Source organism: Cyanistes caeruleus, chromosome 27 (genome assembly GCF_971803275.1).
Source record: "Cyanistes caeruleus chromosome 27, bCyaCae1.hap1.1, whole genome shotgun sequence".
Taxonomy (NCBI): Eukaryota; Metazoa; Chordata; class Aves; order Passeriformes; family Paridae; genus Cyanistes; species Cyanistes caeruleus.
Genome location: NC_141727.1, coordinates 1,525,554 through 1,550,657, shown reverse-complemented (window position 1 = coordinate 1,550,657; position 25,104 = coordinate 1,525,554). Strand labels below are relative to the sequence as shown.

Genomic DNA, 25,104 nt, shown 5'->3' with positions numbered 1-25,104 from the left:
CCAGCCTCCTTTCTCCTTTTCCAGGTTTTCAAGCAAGGTCTGTGAGATATCCAGAGAGGCAGAGACACCCACTCCAGCCTGTCCCTACAAACACATCAGACTTCACCTCTGAGTGCTGATCCGTGCTCATGGACCTGCTGAGACAACAGGAGCTGGGAAAACAGCCAGGAGGGAGCTTCCCCAGGAGCACCTCACACCCACAGCCACACATCTCAGGCCCAGCCCTCCTCATCCTGACACAGGATGCAGCCACCAGCTCTGCCCACAGTCCCAAAGGAGGGAATTCCCTGGAACCACTGTGAGCTACAGTGCTTTTCCAGAGGAAAAGCAGTGGCCTCTTGAACAGAGCACTCCAGTGCAGAGGGCAGGATCCCAGCAAGGCAGAGGATGAGCTGCCCTCTCCAGGAGCACAGAGGTGACTCCTGATGGTCCAAAGAACAAATGTGATCCATTACCTGGACCTGCTGTAGCAAAGAACACGGAGACCCTCCTGTAACAAGCTGCTGCCAGGAGTCTGGTCAGCATTCCAGCAGCTACAGACAGATTTAACAGCTGCACCTGGACCTGACAGTGATCCAAAGCAGAGGGAATAGTGACAAACAGCACAAAGTGACAAAAGAGCTAACTGGTCTCCTCCAAACATTCACCAAGGCTTGGAAGGCTCGAGGAAGACTTGAAATAGGAACAGAAATTTACCTCAGCCCTTCACCTTGCTGCAGAATATCCTGATCAGTTACTGGTGCAAACATCAGTGCTGCTCCCAAAGCTCAGCACTGCAGGGCACACTGCTGCTCCTGGCACTAAAACATCCCCGTTCATTCCAATGCTGCTGCCAAGAAATTCCCCAAGGACAAGAGCTGTCCTCTGTTAGTAGGAGTGTTCTCCAGAGACCCAGAACAGGCTATAAAGGACATGTTCAATGTTCATATCTGCATATGGACACTGATGTCCCACACAGAGCCAGGCTGAGACAGCAGCTGGTGTCTGGAGAAACTGCCAAAACAGTCCCCCCAGGTCTGAAAAACATTAAATGCAGAAAAGCTGCAGAGAGGAAAGCAGCTCCCTCACTAACAAAGCCTCACATCACCTGGAGAAGGACTGGAGATCTGAGTTCTCAATTCAGTTTCCCTTCAGGATGGAAACATGAATTCAGCTTTATAAACACATCCCAACCGCTCTGCTGACTGACTCACCATCGATCTCCTGTCCGATGGAAAGGCCGGCCCATTTTCTCTGTAAAACAAGAAAAAATGTCAGAACACCTGTCCTGCACAACACCTGTCCTGCACAACATCTGTCCCTCAGAACAAACACCTGTCCCTCAGAACAAACACCTGTCCCTCAGAACAAACACCTGTCCCTCAGAACAAACACCCATCCCTCAGAACAAACACCCATCCCTCAGAACAAACAGCTGCCCTCTCAAAGGCAGCCTCCTCACCCAGAGGAGCAGGATCCCCAGGAGAAACTTCAGCAGCAGAAAAAGCTGTAGTTTCTGGTCATTTGTATTTGCTTTTTTGTCTGGGAGAAGGAACACAATGACTTTGCTTACAAAGTGAACACTTCCTCCTTTATATCCTCTCCAATACCCACAGAATATCCTGAGTTGGAAGGGACCCACAGGGATCATCCAGTGCAGCTCCTGATCCTGCCCAGACCCCCCAACAATCCCACCCTGTTCATCCCTGGAGCTCTGTCCAAGCTCTCCTGGAGCTCTGGCAGCCTCGGGCTGGGACCATTCCCTGGGAGCCTGGGCAGTGCCAGCACCTCTGGGGGAAGATTTGTCAGGATCTTCTTTGTAGCAAGAGATACAGCTCAATCCCCACGCTCACTTGGCTGTTTTTTCCTGAAGGTTTGTCATCACTCTGCAGCAATTCATGTTTTAGGCTTTCAGGACACAAAATTTGTCACAGCTTTCAGTTAAGAGTGTTAAGAATTAAGTTTATAGTGACTTAATAATTAGTTAATTATATATAATGTGTTGAGTATATAATATACTCATATAATATATAATGAGTGTATAACGAATATATAATAAATATAATGAATATATAATAAAATATATATTTTTATATATAGTGAGCTAATAGTTGATAGTTAAGAGTTCAGTTAGGTTAATAGTGTTAAGAGTCAATATTACCACAAATAAAGGTGATCAAGAACTCCACATGAATAGTGAATGTACAACAAACAGATGTTCTGGAGGCCTCAGAGTGCAGACATCCCTGAACAGCAAACACAGTTGTGTGAGACTGCAATTATCCAAGGCTTTGGGAAATACTGGGAATTAAAACCCAGTATCAGGAATGCCCCAGTGCTCAGAGGGCTGAAACAGCTCTGCTATGGAGGCAGGCTGAGGGAATGGGGGTTGTTCAACCTGGAGGAGGCTCTGGAGGGATCTCATTATGGCCTTTTGATACTTAAAGTGGGCTTAAATATTTTTAAGGGGACAGATTTTTTAGTAGAGACCGTAGCAAAAGAAAAAAAGGGGAAGTAGCTTTAAACTAGAAGAGGGTGAATTCAGACATTTCATATGGTGAAAATGGTAAAACCTTGCTCCAGTTGCCCAGAGAGGTTCCAGGGAACATTCAAGGTCATACTGAACAAGGGCTGTTAAACAAACTGCTCTAGTGGGAAATGTCCCTCTTCAGACAGCCTTTAAAGGCCCTTTCCAACCCAAACAGCTCTATAATCCTATAAATCAAGCATTCACCTCCCAGAAGCTGCAACACTCCCTGCACAGCCCCTTCTCCAAGGGGAGCACCAGGCCTCACCCCTTGGCAGATGGGCTCTCCTGGCTCCACAACAACTGCAATACACAAAAATCAACCCTAGACCTGAGTCTGCTGACTTTAACAACACAAACATCTCCTGCTGGTCACTGCTGGGCATTTTGGGGATCACAAGCCACAGGTGGACATAACATCCCTCACCCACCCATCTGGACAGACCAGACCCAGCACATCAAAAGGCAAAATGTCATTTGGGGGCTTGTGCCAAGGTGTGCTGAGGGAAAAAAAATCTCCTGTGTTTGCAGCACAGAGACTGGGCTTTGGAGCAGTCATTGTCAAGGAGGTACAAAAATACCAAATCAGAGAAAATGATTGCTGCAGGTTCATGGGATGAGACTCAGGGTGAGCAGTAAAAAGCTACAAGCTTCATTTTTTTTTATTTAGAAGTTAATTATATTCATTATTTATTCTAACCATCATTTAACATCTGATGATGACTTAATTAAGAAAGAGGAGACAAAGTGGTTTGGGGTTTTTTCATGCATTTCATTGCACTTTTCATCTAAAATTACTAATGATGACTGAATGCAGTCAATAAAACTTCCAGCAGGTCTTAAAAATGAAAAACACAGCAAAGAAACCCTTTAAAGTCAACGGAAAACAGGGAACAATAAAGATTCACAAGGAAGGGCAGATATTGCTTAGGCTTTCTTTTTCAAATAGTTTATTTCTGGTGGATTTTTAAAAGGTTAAATTACACCTCTTACAATATCTTTATCCCACCATGCATTAAAAATATAGCAAAGCAATATAACCACAGTCACTTCAGATGCAGAAAAAGCCTCCTTCAACTTTTGCTGGCAGAAATCAAATTTGTAGCATACATTCATTCCAATTAGATCCTGATCCCAAAAGAGATTTTGCTTATTCTGTAGCAGAGTAGGGAAGTCCAACCATCCCATACCTGGGGCAAGCTGAAGGCGATGCTGCCAGGGACAACCGAGGGGTGGGTTCTCAGTGTGAAGATGTATTTGTGGTTGGGAGAGGTCTTCACCATAACATGTCTGGAAAAGAGATCAGTATTTTACTTTCATGTGTACCAGAAGGGTTTTGCATTGCTCACAGCGCTGTGAGAACTCAAAAGACACACCCAGCTTATCTCAGGGGCTACACAGGAAAACCAAAAGCATTGGAGCCACAGCTCGGCATAGACACACAGCAGGGTGACAGAACCCACCACCCTCACTGATAAAATGTGATCTCAAAGCCCAAGTGCAAGAGTTTGCACCAAAAATTAATATTTACATCCCCCCAGTAACCCTTTACTTCAGGAATGCACTGTACATATGAAAGAGAACCAAACTACAAGCACAAACACCAAGGCTGCCACAGCTAAAAATCAACACTGGTTTCACATCTCAAGCATTAACACAAAAGCATCACTATTTTACTATCCCCAGCTGGGATGCCAACTGTATCCAAAACTGCCAAAAGTAGATGCAAAGCCTGTACAGGGATCTGAGTGTATTGTTTAGAAGTTTGGTAGTAGAAAAAAATGGGAGGGATTTCTATACAAAAAGTAAAATCACACAGGCCCTGGGGCTGTTCCTCCTGGCAAAAGGGACCAACTGATCTTGAACTCAGACAGGATCTGTGTGGCTGGAAAAACAGCAGCAGTGTTGGGAGGTGGCCCTGTGGGGAAGGACGTGGGGGTGCTGATGGACAGCAGTTGAACAGGAGCTGATGTGTGCCCAGGTGGGCAAAAAGGCCAAGGGCACCTGGCCTGTATCAGAAATAGAGTGGCCAGCAGGGCCAGGGCAGGGGCTGTCCCCTGTGCCAGGCACTGGTGAGGCCACACCTCGAGAACTTGGGTCAGTTCTGGCTCCTCACTGCAAGGAAGATATTGAGGGGCTGGAAGGTGTCCAGGGAGGGGAATGGAGATGAGGAAGGGTCTGGAGCACCAGGAGTGGCTGAGGGAGCTGGGGGGGCTCAGCCTGGACCTTCTCACTCTCCACAACTCCCTGACAGGAGGGGACAGCCAGGATGGGATGGGGTTTGCCCTCTACTCCCAGGGAACAAGGGACAGGATGAAAGGAAATTACCTCAAGATGTGCCAGGGGAGGTTTGGATTGAAAATCAGGAAGAACATCATGGAAGGGGCTGCCCAGGGAGGTTTGGAGTCCCCATCCCTGGAGGTGTCCAAGGAATGCCTGGACATGGCACTCCCTGTGCTGGGTGACAAGGTGGGGATTGGGCACAGATCAGACTCAATGGTCTGGGAGGCCTTTTCCTCAATGAGTCTATGATTCCATCATAGAACAGTTATAAAACCAGAGTGATACAAGCAGTCAGGGGCAGACACAGCAGCAGCCATGGCATGTGCCTGTCTGTCACACTCAGAATTGAAGCTGTCAGCAACAAAGATACTCAAAAGCTGCTTCTAGCTCTCCTCAGCCTGATAGCTCTTATCATGGATAGACAGACAGCTTGCTGGCATGAGCAAGTAAAACCAAAGGAGGCTGGGATTTGTGTGCTCTGGCAGGAGGGTGAAGGTGGAATCAGGGTTCACCTCACCTTCCTCTCACAGCTGCTGGCACTGCAAGCACCCTTGGGGTACACAAGGCACCAGCTCCAAGGGACCCTCATGGTCAGGAAGGGCAGGATGAGCTGTGCTGGCCTTCCTCCCTCCCTGCAGACCATGTTTTCCATGCACATATGCTCCCTGTACTTTCACTTGCACATGCCCAGCCAATCCAGCACCATCCAAGTGAGGATCTGCACTGGCTCCATCCTGTGAGCGGAATAGCTCCAGCCACACTACAGGAAGGAACATTTGGCCCTTGGAGACACGAGGAAATGTAGCCCAAACCAGCAGACATGGCCAGCTGTCACCTGCAAACCCCTCCCAGGCACTGCTGGCACTTGGCACGGCCTGGCAAGGTCAAAAGCATTTTCAACACACCAAAGTGACACCAGAGCTCCCAGCTCAAGCAGACACTGAGCTGAGTCCTCACTGGTTCTGACCCAAAATCACCCATCAGCTGCCAGACACCCTTCCCTTGCCTTCTCCTCCTGCCCCAGGCATAAATCCAGGAACCTGGTGTAGGTGGTGAAGTTCTGCACAAATGTTACACGGGTCAACAAGTATTTATTGGTGCTGCACAGCAGCCAGGTAAGGTTTATGATGATTGGAAGGCAGCAGATGTCACTCCTGCCTTCAGGTAGGAGGACCCAAGGAATAGTCAGCCTCACCTTACTCCATAGGGAAGTGATGGAGCAACTAATCCAGGAAGCCAAACATATTAAAGCACAAGAAAGTGACTGGGAGTCACTCTGAGCATGGATTTAGGAGTGGTCAGTGTGGATTTACAAAAGAAAATCCGTCCTGACCGGCACTACAGCCTTCTCCAATGAAATGGTGAGCTCTGGGGCTGAAGGGAGAGCTGGATTTATCCCAACATTAGCAAACTTTCCATGCTGCCTGGCACAACCACCCTCAGATATTGCAGGGTACAGACTGGGCAGGGATGGGGGCTGGAGGCTGAACTGCTGCCCTTGGGGCTGTGGCCAACAGCATCAAATCCCACTGCAGCTCACTGGGGTGTGCAAATCCCACTGCAGCTCACTGGCATCTGCAAATCCCACTGCAGCTCACTGGCATCTGCAAATCCCACTGCAGCTCACTGGGGTGTGCAAATCCCACTGCAGCTCACTGGGGTGTGCAAATCCCACTGCAGCTCACTGGCACCTGCAAATCCCACTGCAGGAGGTCACCCCTGGAGTCCACATGGGACCAAAACTATTTAACCCCTTCATTCCTGAGCAGCTGAAGGGACAGAGCTCCTCAGCCAGCCCACGGGGGACACACCTGCATGTCCTGCTCTGCCCAGAGGGGCCTCAACAGATCCCAGTCAAGCTCAATAAGGGAAACTGCAATGTCCTCCAGCCAGGAGGGACAATCCCATGCACCAGTGCAGGCTGGGGGCCAACTGGGGGCCAAGAAGCCCTGGGAACCAGGGGGACAATGAGTTCAACAGGAGCCAGCATCACATCCCTGCAGCAAAAGTGGCTAAGATCCCCTCGGGGTGCATTAGCCAGGAACAGGCTGCACTGGCACAATGTGCCCAGAGTAGCTGTGGCTGCCCCATCCCTGGAAGTGTCCCAGGCCAGGCTGGACAGAGCTTGGAGCAACCTGGGATAGTGGAAGGTGTCCCTGCCCACAGCAGGGGCTGGAACTGGATGGTCTTCAAGGTCCCCTTGCAGCCCAAACCATTGGGTTATTCCATGATTAGGGAGAGCACCAGAAGCAGGGGCAGGCAGTGACTCTTCCTAGGTGGAACAAGGACAGCTCATTTCAGGCTGAGCAGTGGGTAAAGCAGAGAACTGTCCAGAAGACCAGGACTGGAAGCAGGAGTTTCCCAGCACAGTATCACCCTGAGTAATCCAAATTAGTATCGACACAAAACCAACTGGAAAGGAAGCTGTGACACTGCAGAGTATGAGAGAAACACGCCTGCAGGCAACAAACAAGTTCCAGCTCCAATTCTGAAATACTTCACCACAAAATGCACAACTCCTAACTAACTGGAAGCAGCTCATGAGACAGGAAAACACACAAAATTAAACCTTTTTAAAGCCCCAAATGGGTCCTGAACAGTGCATGCAACAGTGATTCACCATGTAGAGATTCAGCATCTCTGAAGGAAGAAATTAACTCCATCACTGCTGGGCTTCATTTCAAAAACCCAAAATGCAAGAAAATGACAGAGGTTGGTAAGAATACTGGGGAGGATTATCCACAAAGATTTGATACTAATTACTATGCTGGAACATTCCATTCACCAGAAACATCTTCAGCAAGCAGAAAGACAGCAGAGCTTGACAACAAACAAATATATGCCAGGAAGGAAAAAAAAAAAGGAGGAAAAATGAAAAAAAAAATCATCTTTCTGGAAGAAAATACTAGGAAAGGTCAAATCCTGACAGATTCTGTGAGAAAAATCTGCATAAGGCATAGGACCAACCATGTTTCTTCCCAAAGACAGCATGAGCAGGCAGCTTCCAACAAGCTGCAATCAACCTAAGTGTTACAAATGCTCAAAATAAGGCCATAGCAGAAAAACTAAATGTATTTTCCTAAACTAATGTTCACCAGGAAGGAGCTCAGAGAGCTCATGGAGACACATGGGGGAAATCTCAACCTCATTAAGAGATTCTGCTTATACACGAACAAAAGGAACAACAAATCACCAGGGCCAGACAGCTCCCAGAGCTCTCCCAGGCGGAATTGCTGCTCTATTCCGTGTGTAAATCCTCGCCTGGAACTGTCAGATCCAACCCATGTGATGCCAGCTCCTAGGAAGGGCTCCAGGAAACTTGGCCCGGAAGCTGCTGGTAAGTTTGCTGGCCCGGCTGAGCAAACCAAGAGAAACTCCAGCAGACATGAATTAACCTGTGAGTGCATCAGTTTCTGTGTTGCTGAAGCACGAGCAGGGCTCCTGTGAAGGAGGGGATGAGTCAGGTATCCATGTGGAGGTGCCAGCAGGGATCTCCTCCCATGCAGTGCATGTTTGGAAACCCACAGCAATCATTCAGCAAGGGCTCCTCAGAACACTAAACTGGCCTAGCAGGGATGGGCTTTCCATGTGAAAGGGAACAACCAGTTCTTAACATGAACAAAAACCTGCCACTGAGACAGCCTGCCCCGACTCAGATCCCCCCACAGCCTGGCTGTGCTCAGAACTGATTTCCCTCTCCAAACTGCACTGGAAGTCCTCAAAGTAGAAGCAGGACACAGGAACTTAAGATGGTGCCACTCCCCAAACCATTACACACTATGCACTGGGATCACACAGTGCATGGCCCCATGTGAACTGGCACAGAGCACTGACTCACCCCTGCCCAGCTCACGGGGTGCAGACAGCAGTGGCAGAAGATGATCAGCAGCACCCTGGGGTTAAACCATTTCCTTGATCCAAGGGCAAACTCCAGCTCCACACCCCCAGCAGCAAACAGTTAGAGCAGAGCCCTTTGTGGAGGTAGCACCAAAAGCCCCCCTGAGCAGGCAGAGGTGAGGGAGCCGAGCCAGGGAGCTGCAGCCAGGGCTGGCTCCAGGGATCTGCAATGCAGCACCAGCTCCAGCCCCAGCACTGCCGAGCACCGGGAGCATCCCAGGCTCCATCTGACGCTGTGCAGCCATCTGCAGCATCTGCTCCCGACCAAACACACGCTGCCGGTGTGTGAGCACCGACTACTAGAAATAAACAGCTCCCAGGGGAACGGGAACAGTCAGAACCACGTCCAGCCTGCTTAGCCAGCACATCCCGAGGCACTGCTTCCTGCGTGCTGCCACAAATGCCTGGAGAGAGGGTTCTGGAAGCAAAGGGAACGCAGCCGGCTGCAGGTCTGGCAGCTGGGTCCCTCCAGGACATCCAGATTGGAGGAAATTAAAGTTTTTATAATGCATGAGGTAAAACATTCAGTTCAGGTACTTTTGTAACTCAATTACTTTGGGGAAAAATCAACCTGGGGAAAACCATACTTTGAAAAGACCAGGACACTTTTCTGCCCAAGCAGACACTTTTGTGTGCTTCTGACTCTCAAAGTTCTGCCTGTTTAGGGGGTGGTTTTGTTTGGTTTTGGCATTTTACACCCCAGTTGGGCTCATGAAATCACAGTTCAGCTCATTGCTCCAGAGCCAGAACAGATCCCAGGGCAGCACAGCTGACTGACAGCACAGACAGGCAAGTCCTAAACACATCCCTGCATTCCTGCAGTTCAGCACCACAGTGTTCTCCACCCTCAGCAGAGCTCACCTGGGGCAGGTATTTTATATAAGTCCTGGGTATATCATTCAGTATCTCCTTTACCATTTTTCCCATTTTTCAAACTCAAGCCCTTCTGCCTTGTGCTGCACATGACAATCCCTTTCAGCTGAAATAAATGACTTCTGTCTACAACCTACATACTAAAATCTGTCAGAGCTTTCCTAAAGCTGCAGCAAAGCAAAGAATCTGAGTATGTGAATTGGCTTCTTGTAATACAAAACCCTTCTGTGTGGGCTGAGCTGAAAAATTCATGTGTTTTCCACCTAACAGAAGTAAACCCCAGAGTCGGGTTCCATCAGCCACCCCAGAACTGCAATTAAAGAATCCAACTTGTGCCCACACTCTGGCTGCTTCTTCCTTTTGTTCTTGTGCATGAAAACCCTGAGAACAAGAGAGAGATCTCCTGGCCCTGCCCAGCACTCCCATATGATGTGAAAGTGAGAAGATGCCCCAAGTAACACAATAAAATGATAAAAATGTTTCTGAAATAGTTCAAATATTCTCACTGTGTAACAATAACAGCAAAACCAAAACAAACAAAAATGATCACAAAAAATACTTTGTTAAAATAATTATTCTGTTAGTTAAGCAGCCAAGTTCCCCAGAGAGAAATGCTTCAGAGAAACATCTTCCAGCATCTCCCATTTCTGGAAAGAGCCACATTGAAAGTTTTGATCTCTAAAGACACAGAAGTTTTGTTAATCAAACTGCTGTGTTCACCTTTCCAAACCTGAAATGTCATTCCTCTTCCATCCAAATTTTGAAATCAATTCCTTTTTTGGTTAAAAGCTGCAAGAGCAACAGTTACTGCACACTTACTGCCCAGACTGGAAGTCCTTCTCGTTCACCACAGCACAGTTGGTTAAGGACAGCTCATCAGTGGGACATCTCGCTGCTTGCATAGGCTACAAGAGAGGGGGGGAAAAATGTCAAATAAAATTCTATTTTTTTCCTTTACCAAGCCAAGCTCAAGACTTCTGCAAAACCACAAACCACAAAACAAATCTTCTGAGTCCTGGCACACTCTGAGAGCCCACTGGTATCAACAAGCCCCTCTTCCAGATTCCTCCAAACATTTCCATATGCCACAGGTATTTGTATCCCAAACCTCTGCCCTTTGGGACTATTATGTACTTTGCATTTTCCACCCTACCTACATAAATACTTTCAAATTACCTGGGAGAAAGCCTGCAAGGCAAACACTTGTTAACTTCCCTGGCACTTGGGAAGCTTCCCCAAATGCTGCCACAAGGCAGCAGGTAAGCAGCATTCCCTGGAAAGCGTTTCTTGCCCGGGGACAGGACACTGGGATATTCTGAAGGCTGCTAAAGGAGAGCAGCCTGGAGCCAGAGCAGTTCCCCTACCATAGTGCTCATAGTGCTGGGCTGGGTCACAGAGCCCAAGTGGGCAGAAAGGGAGGGATAAAGATGTGACCTTCCCTCTTCATTGAACAGAACTCAGAAAACTGGAATTTCAGCATATCCATTCTGTATAAACCCCTTCACCCAGTGCAGTACAGAGCAGCACTGAGAGTCCACAGGAAGGTTTAACCTCAGCCAGCTGCTATCCAACCCCACAGTCCCTTTGTACCACTTCTCAGAAGAAACATCACATATTAATATTTTCCACTCTATAGGAAATACCCCAGATCCGTAACACAGGGAAGAAAATTAGGTAAAATAGTTAATTCCAGCCTATCACTACGAAAATAATTACTGCAACAAATTTTGTGGGGGAGTCCTCCCCCTCTTTTTATTCTCTAATGTCAGAGGACCGATCCTTTCTCAGCAGTATCTGTTCATTTTTGTCCCTTCCTCTGTTACTCATCAATCAGCAATTAAAAACTGAAATAGCAGCATACCCAGCCCAAGCTGCCCATCCCCATCATGAGGCATGAGCATGGGGTGAGCACAGCAGAGGGACCTCAGCCCCATCCTACACCCTCACCCCACCTGCTCCTACAGAATTATACCACAAAACAATGGCTGAATTATGAAAATGGGGATCAAAATGCCTCCAGAGGTGGAGAAAGGATGGAAAAGGCAGGATGTTTCTATCATTAGCTATGGACTGAAGAAATTTCATTGGGGGAAAAGCTAAACTTGCCCCTCAAGGTGTCATTTTGAGCATCAAACCACAGCTACCTCTGTCAGATACAAATTTGCAGGCAACGCAACAGAAACTATTTGACAGTGTCAACCTATTGCTAAAGGTAATTCAGGAGGGATTTTCTCTTAATACACCCTTAAATCCCAGCAGCAAGCACAGGAAACACACTGATCCCAACACACACATCTAAACCATTTCCCAGGAGTTATTGCCCTGCTCAGCCTTCCTCTCCCAGCCCCTCTGGGACAAGAATCAGAATAATTCTGCCCCCAGTGTGGCCCACAGCCAGCCTGCTCTAAAGCTCAGATCAACTTTTATGGCACAACATGATTTGTCTCCAGTACTTGCTATTTAGAAAAGGACCAACTCATTACTTTTACTGAATAATGCTCAATTGGCCTTGACATATGTGACAACCAGAAAAGATTCCATTTTCAGGCCTGAAGCAGATTTATCTACCTGAATACTGAGTGTAATAAAAGACTCAAAAGTCTTTGTAATAAAATATATGACATCAGTGGATTTATGAGATACACAACCTGTCTGCTGAGGCCTCTTGGCTTGGGGCACTTCACAGCAAACATTCACCACTTTATCACTTCTCCCATCTGCAGGGCACTGTTTTGTGAAGGACATGCCCTGATAAAACGCATTACAGGGGATATTTCTGGAGAAAAGTGGACACGGAGCTCCTGGATTAAACCTTTTTACAGCACTAGTCCTCAGCTGCATTTTTAATCCTCAGTGACAAACTGCTTCCTACACGCCCGGCCAAGCTGCCGTTCCCGTCTGCACTGGGAACAACAGAGCTTTAGGAAATGCAGGAACAGCAAGGAATGCATTCCAAACCCAGCAACAACTGCAAGCTCTGCAGCAGAGGAGAGATGATGGCAAAACATCCTTGGGTGTCTGACATGTGAAACAGCATGGCTGCAGCAACAGCACTGTGCCAACCATCCCAGAGCATGGCTCATCCTCTTCCCGGGGTGTCTGGAGCCCGTTTCTCCCTGGCAGTGACCAACATTTCAGGCAGCATCTCTGCTCTCAGCCCTTCCCTACACACCCTCTCAAGCTCCAAGATTTTGCAGATCTTCAGAACACTATCTGTATTCTGAAAATGTTTTAACATCACACAGCTGAAAGACAGGGGTGCCACTCCTGGGCATAGAGTTCCACAAGGTTGGAGGAAATCCGGTCACGGAAGAGGTGATGATTAAACTGGAAATCACCCAGGCAGGAAGGAGGAACACGCTGCTGTAGGGAGCTGCAGGGGTTTTCTCTTACCTGCCCTCCCTGCAGAGCTCATATCCCAGAGCTGCTGCTCCCAGGGATCCATTCCAGAGACAAGGATCCATTCCTTGTCTCTGTCAAGCGGCTGAGCTGTCACAGCCAGGACATGGGCACAGGCTGCTCCTGAGGAAGCTTTCTTGGCATAAATGCAGCAGTCCAGGGCTGGAACACATGGCTGGCATATGCCAGTGGTGTTGCTGTCAGGAACACTTTAAACTCTTGCATTTTGGGTTCCAGCTTCCCAGGACAGCAGCACAAGGCCTCCCAGGACCTGCCCCTCTCCCATCCCACACCCACTGCCAGCACTAACACACCACATCAGTGCATAGGGGCAGAAAAATCCTTGGGAGTATTCCTAAGAATCTCAAAGTAGATTTACACAAACTAATCTTAAACAAACTGGCAGGTTACTGCTGGCAACCAGGCAAGACAGCTCTAAGAAAACAGAAAGCAAGCTCCTGCAGGTGACACTAGATGCCACCATTGCTTTTACCCCCTGGCACTGCCAGGCTGGAGGTGACCCATACACCCTCACAGGCTGATGTTACACCCACAATATGGATATATTTGGCTTAAAGAAGGAAAATTGGGGTTAAATTAGGCAAAAGAAATCTTCCCTGCCTCCAGGTATTGCTCTGATTTATGCAAGGAGGAGACTCCAAGGACAGCACAGTCCTAAGGAGGTGACTGCACACTGCTAAAACATTCCCTACAGCATCTATCATCCAACATCAGCCAGGCAGCACCTGCTATTAAACCCAGGCCTGTGCAGAGGCCTGTTCCAGCATTCTTCTGTCTGCCAAGAGGAAAACAAGATCATATGATGCACTGATAAATCTCACTCTGAGAGACAAATGTGAAGGACTCCACCTCTGGGTTTGTGACAAAGCAGTAACATAGCCTCAAAACCCAGGAGGCTTAATGACACTGGCATATTTTATTTTTACAAAGAAAAGTTGCCCTGAAGAACAAACATAATAGAAACAATCATCCTAACATCTGATCTTTCAGAGATTTTTTTTTTTTTCCCAAAGCTGCAAGGTCTCGTTTTCCTCCACAGAAAATAAGAAACTCACGTGTTCACAAAATCACAGAATAGTTGGGGTTGGAAGGTCCCTTTGGAGATTATCCAGTCCAAACCTTGGGATATTTTCACACATACATAAACCACACCTTTTGTGTTTTGTAAATTCACCTCTTGTGAATCATTAAGGCTGATGGCAGAGGAAGCCAAGGTAAAACGTTTCTCCCCACAGAGGTAAGGTGGTGGTAATGACTGAAGTGCACTGCTGACAGCTGGTACTGAGAAGAGCTGAAACATTAAGTGCTAAGGCAGAGATGCTCCTCATCCAAGACATCTGAACTCATTTCATTTCCTAATGCTGAGCAAGAGATTATGAAACAGCCTCTAAAGCTGAGGCAGGTTTGGCTCTGTGCTCTGTTCTCACATGGTTTGTACAAGACAAATATTGTTCAAGTATTGCATGTTTAAAAATCTCCTTTGTGTAAAACAGACACAGATACACATCCCATGTATATGCAAGTGCACAGAGATGGAATTCCTGGCACACAGGTGTTGGCAAGAGGAGTGTTAGGAAACATGACAACTCTGGGTACTAGACATTTCCATTTCCCAAGCAGAGCCCACTGCCAGCTGCATTGAGATGGGGATTCCCTGCTCCAAAAAACACCCAAAAAGCTTTCCTGTAACAGCTGTTGGGCCAGAAAATCTCCCTGAGCCCAGAGCCTCAGCACCCAGAGAGGGCAGAGAACCACCTGTGCAGGTGTAATTCCTGGGAAGCAGTTCAGTCCACTCCCTAGAGTCCAAGCAGAGGAGCCTCTGTGGGCTGTGTGGAACCACGGCTGACTCCAAATCAAACACTCACCACCACGAGTCTGCCAATAAAATGAAGTTTGAATACTGACAGGAAGAATTATGATGTCAAAGGAGCTCTGAAGATAAACAGGGAACTGACATGATGAATCACAGATCCTACACATTATCCAGGAGTATGCTCCTGACAGAAAACACACGCACAAAGCTCTGCCTCCATCTCCAGATCCAGGGACACCAGGAGCCGAGGTGGATGTTACACCTGGGGCTGCACACAGGGGACAACCAGCAGCTCCAGCAGGAGGATGAGCTGCAGAGCTGGCTCAGCACCAACCAAACTCCCAGCACAGTGGAACCCAAGGACTGTGCCTGCTCTCTACAGCCATAACACACCACAGAGCTGAGCAACAACTCAACACTGAAGGGCACAAAACAGCATAAAACAAAAATGGGAATAAAACAGCAACACCAGCAGAGCTCCTGGCTGGCAGGTGAGAGTGGATTCCTGACCTGGAGGGGAATCTGGTTATGTCACAGGGAGAAACAGTAAAGACAAAACCAAGGCTCCTATAAAGAACAATTCTGTAATATTCATAAAAGGAATAACAACATGATGTCATAATCAGGGACTCAGGAACACAAGCTGTCCTAAATGCTGTGGTTCTAAATAATTTTGAAAATTAACTAGGGAAGTTTAGCAGCTTACAGAGGGTTTTTCTGGACATGCCAAGAAAATATTGAATAAAGCTTCCAGACTTCTGCAGCCACAAGTGGAGATCAACCTACAAGGAACTTTTTGGACCAGCAGGTCTGGCCAGACAGGCCTTTCCAGACCTGCAGTGGCTGTGCTGGCAGGATAAGCTGCTGTCCCTGGAACACAGCCCTGACTCCCTGCTCAGGCCTGACCATTCCACCTGCTCTACATGACTTCTGTTTGTTTGCTGGAAGCTTTTATTCTCTTCAGGAAGGAGCTGCATTCTCTCTTGACTACAAACTCAGAAATACCAATTTTCTTCTCCTAATAAAGAGGAACGTATTGGGAAGCTAAAATCTCAGAACTAATATTCACATTTTTGATGAAGCCAGGGCTGAAACAGCTCAGAGCAGAGAGGGAAGAGCTCCCATCAGCACCTCCCACACCACCCAGGGCTGGAAATGAAACAGGGAATGTTCTCCCTGCGTTGTCTGCCCGTGGCAGCAGTAACGTCCTTGCCTGGCAAGAGCTCAGATGGGCAGCAGGAGACAGCAGACACTCCTCACTGGGCACTCTTTATCAAACACTCAACACATTTCCCTGTTTCTCTGACAGCAGCCCTGTTTCTCTGGGTCTGAATCTGGAAATTACTGCCTGTCCTGGCACTCCAGAGCCACTTTATCAGGGCAGGAGGGCCTCTCCCACAGATGAAGGATATTGGGTTTTACTGCCACTTCCCTTGGTTTGCAAAGTTGAAATGAACTCAGATCTGCAGGGGTGGCTCTGTCACTCCAACGTTGTTCACCTGCAGCTAACGAGGTGCTCACAGCTTTGGGAATCCGGCTCTGCTACTGCCAGTATTTGCCAACATCAGGAGGAACACAATTTACAGTCCCAAAAACAAAGAGTTCCAAGGGTTTGCCTGATCCATCGGAGCAGAAGAAACAAGAGTGCTAAAGGAGAGCTTCCCCAAGCAAAGGATCTGCAGTCGAGTTACACAGGTTGCTCTGCCCAAAGATGTCCTTCTCCAGATCAGCTCTTCACAATATGATCAGTAAGTGACTTTAGGAAATACACCTGGACCTGAGCTGCTGTGCCACAGAACTAGGGAGCTTACAGCTCAGCTGGACCAGCAACTCCACCTTCCTATTAAGCAATAATGACCTAGGATACGTGCATTTTAATTAACACATCCATTTTTTGAGTGGATGTTACTTCACATTCCTTTCTCAAGCCAGGATGATCAATTTAATTACAGGGAATTGTTGCTTGTTGGGTTGCATCTAAACATCTTTGAAGAATTCCAAGGGAATGAACCACCACACCACCAGAGTAAGTTGTGGGCCTGGAACGCAGGTCACAGGATTTTGCCACAGGAGCAGTGAGGACACCCCAGGGATGCAAATTTCATCCCATTTATTTAGGGGACAATGTGAATACATGTTAATGTTAAAAATCCCCCTTGGAATTTTCCCTGTGAAAGCCCAGGGTGCTGCTGTCCCTGAGGATTTACAGCTCAGCCCAGCCACTGAACTCCCCACGACTCTGATGTACCAAACACCACCCAGTCATCAGCAGTTCAGGACACAGCAGCTTCAAGTATTGCTCTATTTTTTACACAAAAAGCACATGACACAACTCCAGGGCATCAATTACTCCAGATTTTTTGATAGAAGGTCACTGCTTTATTGCATCCCAGGAGACTGGAGGAACGTGTTAAATCTCTTCATACTTCAAACCTCTGACCTCCCTGAGGGCAGGATGTGCCTGCACAGGAAGGAGCAGAGCAGGAGTGCCTGAGGATCTGCTTACCCAGCCTTGCTTTATGAGCAGCAGCACAATCAGCTGGCTCAGACACGGTTCCAGGGCACTGCACCGGAAGCTCTTCCATTAATTTTAGCAACTGGGTTTCTTATTTGGCTTTTTTTGTTCACAGACCTTCTCCAACACAGCTCTCCAACTCCTGGGGGTCTGAAAACCTTCTGGAGATGGTCAGTATGGGTGTTTCATCACAAAACTCTGGTCTCTGCCAGAGAACCTCCCTGATGTGAGATACCATCCTGCAGAGCCCCCAGGCTGAACCTCATCCCTCTAAAAGCTACTGCAGCTCCCAAGATCTCTGTCCCACTGCTCAGGGCAGAGATTGCACCAGCTCCCCCTAAAACTCATCCTTGTGAGGGCACCTGAACATGTCCACCAACCCTGGATCAAAGAAAGATCACTCCAAGACAAGGGGACCTACATTCTAACTGTTTTCATAGGAATCAATGGTAATTTCATTGCACTGAAACTACGTCCTGCCTGGTGGGTAATTCAGCACAACAGAAGTGGCACTGCTTTCTAGGGACTGCTTTTCTGTGGCCTCAAGATGATCTGATTTTATGCCAGAACTTCTTCCAAATTCAATCAAGGTTTATCCTGAGCCTCGGGGTCTTCTCCTGAATTACCTCTGTGGTCTAAGGCACAGAACCCAAAACAAGAGGGGAAAAGAGATCTTGCAGTGCTCTGGGGAAAAAAAAAAAAAAAAAAGTTTAAAAGTAATACTTAAGAAATTAATATTTTAAGTGATCCTCAAAAAGATTCTCTGACTTTTTTACAAAAGTTTTTCCTACTAAAAAAAAATATTACCTAAGTTTAAATATTCTGGCAGGTCCACATAACAGAAGAGGTGTGACACATGAGCACCCCAAAAACTGGAGATGGAGAGGCAGCATTGACATCTCCCTTTGGCAGTGACCTTTTAAGCACAAGCTTAGGACACACTGCTTCTGCAACACTGAGCCAAGCAACACATGAATCAAAGATGACAGGGACAAATATCCCACGCCCACCAATATTCACATGGTCATCAGAATTTTATTCTAAATAATTTTAGAGTTTTTAACAAATTATGTGACTTTATTTTAAATAATTCAGCAAGGCAGAAGTCCTGAAAGCAGGCCACAAGTTGATTTGTGATGATTTCACAAGACAGTTACGAGATTGCAGAAGTGATCACAGAAACAGAGATTCAGATAGAGTTTTCTCCCATTTCCCTGAAACATTGCTAAAAACCCATTTCTTCATATTACACACTAGGAAACACTAAAAAAAACTAAGTGACGATAGCAGGAACAGTACCAGGCTGCAAGAAGGAACTAAGTTGATTCATAAACGTTTCTTTAGTTGCCTGACAACGCCTGCATCTCTGAAGGCTGGTTCCATATGTTACCAGAAATCACCTTACAGCTTTAATCCATAAACATAAAGTCTAGACCCCATTACTTCAAAGTCCTTACCAAATCATCCAACCTAAAACCACATTGTCTACATTTTAAGTATTTTTAAACAAGTCAAGCTAATAATAAGCCAAATGATATTAATTGTCTAGCACTGTGTCAGGTATATTATTATATTAATATATTTATGGATATATGTACATATTTATGGATTAAATGTTTATATTTATTTATTAAATACATAAATATGTATAAATAGGTATGTATTAAATGTATATATTTATGGATTAAATGTTAGGAAGGAATTGTTCCCTGTGAGGGAAGTAAGGCCCTGGCACAGGGTGCCCAGAGCAGCTGGGGCTGCCCCTGGATCCCTGGCAGTGCCCAAGGCCAGGCTGGACACTGGGGCTGGAGCAGCCTGGGACAGTGAAAGGTGTCTGTGCCCATGGCAGGGGTAGCACTGGGTGGGATTTGAGGTCCCTTCCAACACAAACCATTCTGGGATCTGTGCTGGCTGCAGGATGCACAAGAGAGCAGGGTTAGGTCAGCAATGCCTTTGGCAGCACAGAACACCTAAGGACTCCATCTGTTCTTCACCACCTTCCCACTCCTGCTGCACCTCTGGATTGGACACCTGGGTGTCACCAGATGCCAGCAGGATTCTGTGCTCAGGCTCTCGAGAGGAGTGACAGCACCTGCAGCGTCAGACACCATCCATACCTGAGTGAATCCAAAACCATTTTCAACCCAACACAGAGGGAATCTCTTCTGAGAAGCCAACAGGCCAGAATCTGCTCTCACTGGGCTAAAGGCAACACTGCCCCAAAGGGCCCCCAAACAGCAGAGGAACAAAAATGTGTGTGTTACACCAGTGACACCCCCTAAAACAGCCATTATTTCTAACCATGAACTGTTACACAAGTTCAGCTATCACAAAACTCATATTCCTTAAAGTGTCTCTGCTGAGGGATCCTCACCAACATCCACACAGGGTGTGTGCAGCCCTGCTGCCTGCCCCAGCCCAGTCCCATGGAGCTCTCCAGCCTGTGCAGACACAGGCAGAAATGCAGATTGTGCTGGATTCACAGCTTGACACTCACTGGAACAAGGCACAGGAATCATAGGCCTTTCTAGATCCCTTTGGGAACTAATTCCTGATGTAGCTCAAATCAATTAGTTACAGACAGCGCCAGTGAACTTCCAGGGGTCCACTTGGTACAAGAGGTGCATAACCAGCTACAAACATAGCAGCTTCCAACCATTCCCTCTCCTGCAGATGCCTGACTGCTCTGCCTGCATGCCTAATGATCCCCATGCAGAGACACAGAATAAATTATTACAGAAACAGCCATTATTTCTAATCATCATAAACTGTTTTTCCTGTAAACTTCAATCACTGCTAATCACCATCTCTTCCTTGCCATGGAGAGACCCAGTGCAATTAGGAGAGCAGAGTAACACACCTGAAACAGCATCACACCATTAATCTGATTTGGCTTATCATTCACCTGAATTATTCAAAATGTTACTAGAAGTTTAAATATTTTGTCTCTCTAGTACATCAGGACAGCCATTCATTTTTCCCTGTGAGAATGTACATGCACAAATCAAATCACACGAGTCCAGTAAAAGAGATTAAGCTCTGAATGCATTGCAGAACAGATTTGCAGGGCAGGAGGAGTCACTGAAGCCTCTCTTCCCATCCTGCAGGTTGAAGCACCTGTTAAAAACGCTGACAACAGAACAGCACCTGTGTTCCAGCATCAGCCTCACCTGTTGAGCCTGGAGATATCACACACCTCCATCCTCCCACCAAGTGTTCCGTGTTTACCCCGACACAGCCCCGGTGTCGCAGCCCGAGCGGGCGCTGCTGCCTGCCCTCCCTGCTCCTCACCCTCCCCAGCGCTGCTGCTGGCCCACGGGCCAGCTGGAAGGAGCAGGCAGCTCCCTCAGTAGCTCACGTGGAAAGCAACTGAAGGATCAGACCCAGCTTGGAGAGTGAGATGGAACACTCAGCTTAAGGACTCTCTTTGCAGCATTAAATAACCTGATAGTTCTGCAACAACTGCATTTGCAGGCAAATCATGAAAACACTGAATACTAAGAAGCTTCCTGATAACACAAGGAGAGCATCACCCATCCAACTGCCAGATTAGGAGGCAACTAAGCATCAATCTTACCTTTAAATTCACATAAATCCCCCTTTCCTTCAGCAGGCTTCCAAGCTGGTCAAATAAAGGCACATTATCTCAGGTTTTTAGTAGCAGAAAAGCTCAAAGCAGAAGAATAAAGCTGAAGAATAGATCGTTCTCCTTCCTCCCCACATCCCCAGTCACCAATCCCAACACTCAGAGCATGTACCAGGGTGCTCCCTGAGGACACATCTGTGAGGGCTCAGAGGAGCAGAGCCAAGGCAAGACAACTGCAACTGGGTTGGTTTAGGCCCAGGGAGTCTCAGAAGCACATCCAGTGCAGGTAAAACCATCTTACCACTGACCAGAGCATGGGGCTCCTGTTCTGGGCAACAGAAAGCTGGAAAAAAGCCAGGCAGGGCTCACAAATTTCCCTGGGTTAGCATAAAGGGTGAGATGAAAAAAAAAGGGTGCAAGGAAGAAGGTGAGACCAAGAATCTGGAGCAGGGACAGAGGAAAAGCTCTTAAGGAGAGATAGACCACAAAACGTGGGGTTTTTCTCAATTACTCAGCACATTTCAGGGGTGGCACTGGAGCACCTGTGATGCACAGCACGTCACCGGGCCAGACTTCTCACCCCTGCTCTGCACCACAGCACTGCACCAACTGCCCTCCATCCCCCAGCCCAGCACAATGCAAAAAACACGTGGAAAACCAATTCCTCAGCATTTCAACCACTGAATTACTTGGCCTAGAGACAAGATTCCAGACAGAGGCAAGCACTAATGAAAAATGTGACTTTCCCAAGCTGATACCCAGCAAAGCATGACTGAGCTCCTGGCAAGGAGCAGAGCAATCCAAACACATCCTGCAGCACCTGGACACCTGAAAAAGAGCGGATGTGCAGGCACCATGAGAAGGGATTTCATAGACAAGGCTGTTCCTTCCCATTTTAAAGCCTTTCTGGCCACTTGCTGATGTGATCTACCACTAATAAGGCATTTTTTTATCTTTTAAATTTATACAGAATAGAACCATTGCACAACCCTAAAGGTCTTTCCACACAATGAAAGGTGGACACCTGGCTGGTTCCTACAGGAGAAAATCTCTACGTATTCCAGGGCACCAAGGGGTCACCAGGGCCTCATAGCACCTTTAGGGACCCTAAAATCTTGCTGCATACCCCGTGGAGACAGGGGACCCACAGAGGCCCCTCAGGGAATCCCAAACTTCTGCCCCATGTCCCAAAGCACCAAGGGATCACCTCCTATCACAGCATCCCTAAAGGTCCCTGCCCACAGGGAGAGGGATTACTAGAGCTTCACAGAACTCCAGGGCACCCTAAATCCTGTCAGCAGCACCACGACACCCCTGAGCTTCCCTGCACCATCAGGAGACCCCCCAAATCCTGCCCCACACCGCAGGGAGAGGCAGCACCCCAACTCCTGAGGGAGCCCTTGATGCTCATTTCACAGCACCAAGGGGTCACCACAGCCTCTGAGCATCCCCAAGAAACCCCAAAATCCAGCTCTGCACCCCACAAGACCACTACAACCTCACGGCATCCTTAGGGAACCTTAAATCCTGCCTCACACCCCCATGGAGAGGGGTCACCCCGGGCTCACAGTGCTCCTGAGGGAACCCCCAGTCCTGTCCCACACCCCACGTTGCCAAGGGGCGGCCGGGGTCTCACAGCACCCCTGGGGGACCCTAAAATCCTGCCCTACAGAGAGACGGGTCAGCCTTGCCCCGGCTCCTGAAGGAACCCTAGTTCTGTCCCACATGCCACATCACCAAGAGGTCACCTCAACCTCTCGAAGCCCCGGGGAATAACGAGAGAGAGGTCATCCCCCGGCCCCCCACACCACTCAGCAGGGGGGTCTCCACAGCCTCACAGGACCGGCAGGAACCCCCACACCGCTGGGGAAGAGGGGGTCACCACAGCCTCACAGCACTGCCGGGGGACCCCCCAGAGCTGAGCAACCTCCTTGGCAGCGGGGCTGTGAGAAGCTCCCAAAGCCGCTGTGGCGCAGGGAGGAGCAGGAGCGGAGGAGGGAGCAGGGGATGGGCGATAGCGGCCGGTCCGTGTCCCCCCCACTTACCCGCCCCGCCATGTTGCCGCAGCGCCGACCGACAGACCCTCCCCGCGGCCGCCAGGGGGCGGCGCAGCGCAGGCGCCGCGGAGCGCGGGGCGGGGCCTCGAGGGCTGGGACGCCACGCCCCCTGTGCGGTTCTGGCTCTCCATTGGTCGCTCCCCCCGCCGCTCAAGGCACTGACTGTCGCGTCACAAAACGACCCGCCCATCGGCCTGGCTGTGAGGGGGCGGGGAGTGTTCCTGTCAATCATCGGGAGAGCTGCGGTGATTGGTCGATGGCGAGGGGTGGGCGGGGCCGCGGGTTCCGGGCGGTCCCGGTATTCCCGGGAATGCTGCGGGAGCCGAGCGCGGGTTCGGGGGAGGACACGGGGGTGGCGAGGGTGCGACACGGGCGGTGCCCGGCCGGGAGCGCGGCGGCAACCTGGAGGGGGCTCGGCTGGTCCCAGTCCCGGTCCCGGTCCCTATCCCGCGGTGCAGCGGGACGGGCCGAGCGCCATGGTGTGAGGGTGAGCGGGGCCGGGCCGCCCCTGCGCCAGGAAACCCCTGCTTTAATTCTTTAAATTATTTAATTCTATTTTAATGTCGTTTTAAGTAAATAATATTTAATTAATAATAATTAAATACATTTAATCGAATATCAATAATGTCTATAATAATTGATCATAATTTTTAGTCATATTAATATATTAATTATAATATTCACATTATATACAATACATTGTAATATATATTACATTACATATTGTAGCATATTGTATGTTATGGTATTAATATAGGATGCTATATTTTTATATATAGTAAAACATAATAATTTAACATTTTTAATTGTATATATTTTTTTAAAGTTTAATTCTGTTTTAATTTAATTTTTAATCTGGCTTTGATTCTGTTCCTTCTCCAAAGAGGGCTGTGGTGGGTTTCCCACTTCTTTTCCTAAATGCCAAACTACCACAAGGCCGCACAGCAGCTGTTGTAAACCAGACATTGTGGTCTCCTTCAATGACATCTAATGGCTTAACTTTTCCTGGACTTCCCATCCGTCAGCAGCTGGCTGACACTAATGTTTGTTTATATTGGTGATGGCAGTCACAGGTGTGTGAGGGCTGAGAGGCAGTAAAGGGAGCTCAGAGCTGCCACCAAACCCCTCAGGAGTGTCACACCCGGACCCAGCTCGTTCCTGCGGAGGGTCTCAGGGCTCCTCCAGCCCATCGCTCACCTCACGGTGTCTGCTCGCTGCAGCTCTGCTCCCAAACAGCCAGGTCCTGTCTGAGCACTGAGAGCTTCCAGCTTCAGGATGTGGATCCGGATGGGATTGGCTTGGAGCAGTGCTTTGCTCTGGAGAAGCAGATCACACCAGAGGAGAGGTGCTGAGAGGTGACAGAGCTCATCCCCCTGTGTGATGTTCAGCCAGGGATGAGATCCCAGCTGTGCTCTGAGGTTGGTGTTCTGAGGAAGGTGATGACAAACACTCCAACCCCAAAGCTCAGTGGTGTCTGCAAAGCCAACCCAAATATCCTGGGAGCTTTAATGCATTAGCAACTTGTTATAGCAGCTTCCTGCATGGGCTTTGACAGCATAATAAAATATTAATAATGATTGTAACTGCTGGTTACTGCCTTGAGCAAGTACCAGAGTCAGCTGGGACCCAGAGGGAAATGCCAGGTCCATGGAAGACTGGCACTGAGGAGATTTTACCACAATGGCCAAAGTGGTCGGTGTCCCAGACTGTGGGTGTACCTCAGTGCACAGCACAGGGCTGATGGGAAGAAGAAATGGGGTCAGTGCCTAAATCTGCTGTGGGCTGATCCCAGCAGCACAAGGATTCTGTTTCCTGCAGTGAGACCCTGTTGCCCCTGCCTGCAGCTGAGCAGTTTCACTGTCCCTTGACAGAAATCACTGTGCCAGCAAAACAGCACTGGGAAGTGGTTGTTAAATATTGCAAACAACCCCTGTGCTCCGGGGTGGCAGCAGCCAGACCCTGACAGGTGACAACCTGAGCGTGCTGCCACCAATCTCCTGCACAGCTGGAAAGGTGCCCAGCCTGGGGGCTCAGCTCAGCACTGAGCTCTGGCTGAATGATGAGTTTTGTGAGGATTCTCGCTGCCCTCAGCTTCCCAGATCTCTGATCTGTGGCCTTAAGGGAGTCTCTTGCAGCAAGAAATGCAGGAAATGC

The 25,104-nt window shown here is 48.3% G+C and overlaps 1 protein-coding gene and 1 long non-coding RNA gene across 11 annotated transcripts in view; both read right to left on the bottom strand.

Annotated features, from left to right (window-relative positions):
- The window catches only part of NSF (N-ethylmaleimide sensitive factor, vesicle fusing ATPase), a 76,265-nt gene that overhangs the window by 49,310 nt on the left and 1,851 nt on the right, over positions 1 to 25,104 (bottom strand). For 2 of the 10 annotated variants that reach the window (XM_086864799.1, XM_086864798.1), the window contains exons 1-5: positions 21,195 to 21,265; positions 20,885 to 20,929; positions 10,379 to 10,464; positions 3,697 to 3,796; positions 1,194 to 1,233 (exon numbers count right to left, since the gene is read on the bottom strand). In XM_086864799.1, coding sequence (XP_086720925.1) covers positions 1,194 to 1,233; positions 3,697 to 3,796; positions 10,379 to 10,464; positions 20,885 to 20,929; positions 21,195 to 21,209 — 286 coding nt within the window. In that variant the 5' untranslated portion in view covers positions 21,210 to 21,265. The other 8 variants (XM_086864797.1, XM_086864796.1, XM_086864802.1 and 5 more) reach the window with 6 other exon arrangements.
- Positions 15,818 to 18,262, bottom strand: LOC147649124 (uncharacterized). The gene is made up of 2 exons (XR_015279598.1): positions 18,115 to 18,262; positions 15,818 to 17,991 (listed from the first exon to the last, which is right to left on the bottom strand). It is a non-coding gene; the product is annotated as an uncharacterized LOC147649124 (long non-coding RNA).